A 1,678-nucleotide genomic window follows, 5' to 3' on the forward strand; every position below is an offset into this window, starting at 1 on the left:
TTAAAGATCGGATTGAGCAAAGTCAAAGGAGGTACATCTTTAGGGCGATCAACTCGATCGCAAATGATGCGACTATCTCGCACGAAAAACGACGACCAGACATGGCGTTTTGCAAACGAAGTTGGGGCTTCAAGATCATGGGCTTCAAGATCATCTGGCAACGATCTCACTCGCTTCCTTGATGGAGTGATAGATTCTCCAAATTCCACCACCAACACATTCACAGGGCCATTTCCAGCTGCTCTCTCATTACCATCAACTTCCTTCACTACTTGCGCATCAGACAGCCCAATACGGTGAAGTTTTGCTTGAATTGCACCGAGATGTTTTAAGCCACTGAAATCACTCATGTTCTTAGCCTCCTTTTCAGTCAGCCAAGTGTCGCCTTTCTTAGCGAGATATAGCTTCATTTCGCGCACATCACATCTGAGGTCCGGTTTCGCCACCTTTATCGCGTACTTAAGATCCTCTACCGATTGAAGCGCATCGATAGTCAAGGAGAATGCACTCCTTTCCTTTCCAACCAACACACAAAAGAGCTTCACCATTTCAGTAAAAAATCACTTTGTCTAAACATTTCGTTGAGGAACCTTGTCATGGCACATCATCCTTGTCCCAAGGCTCAATAAAACGCTAATAGGACGATTTTGAATGCAGTTGCGATCACAATCCATCCAGATAATTTGACTCACATCTCGGCTCGAGAAATAGATTAGATTAGTTTGGCCGTTAGATTCTACAGTCGAACCGGTCTTGTGATTCATTTCGACAACTTCTGTGGCTTTGTGATACATCTACCCTGTACTAACCACCAGATTTCATGCGTGCTGATTGATGCTTTACTGATCAAAATAACTTGCCGATGCTATCATACTGCTTTACCGAATCCGTTGATATATTGCTTTGATTGACATAGACCTCTTTTCATAACTCCATTTCGAAAGCATATAATTGGCATAATTTTTCGGCATCGAGTTTGTAGGTGGGTGTTGTGGTAAAATTGAAATAACTGATGAAGACGTGATTTTTGCAGCAGAAGTCGCAAATGCAATGCAACAATATTTTCCATTTGAAGCACAACGAGCGCATGAATTCCGTGGACTCCTGGATTCGTATCTTGATATTCCTATTTCTTGTCTGGTTGATGAAAAATGTCAAAACTACGGTTCAATTATATCCAAAAAAAGAAAATTGCTGTGCATGAACTTAGACGTCAAGGTGGAACGTGGGAAAGGCAACATTGGAATGCGAAGTATTGGTTTCTACATTCACCAGACGGCATTTAAACAATATTCAGAAAAATATGAAATTCCAGCATTGCTCGTAGAATTGGAAGGACCGTGGTTGGGAGTATCGGCCGTTCTGAACATTAACGGATCAATTATTCATGAGACTTTGTCGCCTCAACTTCCATTTGGTGCATCAAACCATTTAGCACAAACAGCGATATTGTGTCTGGCGTCGTTAAAACGTGCTGTCCTCGCTTTGTTTCATTTCTACAATCAAGATGAACTCAGCAAGATTCCTGCTACTTGTCTTCCGTTTGGTTGCACGCGCAAATATGTGAATATCAAAAGAAACGTGTATTCAAATAGCCTTGGAAAAATCGTCAAGATTGTAGAAGGACGTTATGGGGACACCGTGCATCGCTTCTGCGCAGCTAGAGGAAATGCACCGC

At 42.2% G+C, this 1,678-nt stretch overlaps 2 protein-coding genes across 2 annotated transcripts in view; one reads left to right on the plus strand and one right to left on the minus strand.

Moving 5' to 3' along the window:
- Positions 1-548, minus strand: part of PHALS_09068 (CRN-like protein) — a gene marked incomplete at both ends in the record, with an annotated part of 567 nt that extends 19 nt beyond the window's left edge. Inside the window, one exon of the mRNA XM_024724502.1 lies at positions 1-548. This exon is cut by the window's left edge and continues 19 nt beyond it. Within this exon, the coding sequence (XP_024575372.1) occupies positions 1-548 (548 nt within the window).
- Positions 549-1,200: 652 nt separating this feature from the next.
- On the plus strand, positions 1,201-1,664 carry PHALS_09069 (uncharacterized protein; the record flags this gene model as incomplete). Its single annotated transcript, XM_024724503.1, has 2 exons — positions 1,201-1,541; positions 1,622-1,664. The coding sequence occupies 2 exons, from the start codon at positions 1,201-1,203 to the stop codon at positions 1,662-1,664; spliced, it is 384 nt and encodes a 127-aa protein (XP_024575373.1).
- Positions 1,665-1,678: the final 14 nt, after the last annotated feature.

Source organism: Plasmopara halstedii (assembly GCF_900000015.1).
Source record: "Plasmopara halstedii genome assembly, contig: Scaffold_350, whole genome shotgun sequence".
Taxonomy (NCBI): Eukaryota; Oomycota; class Peronosporomycetes; order Peronosporales; family Peronosporaceae; genus Plasmopara; species Plasmopara halstedii.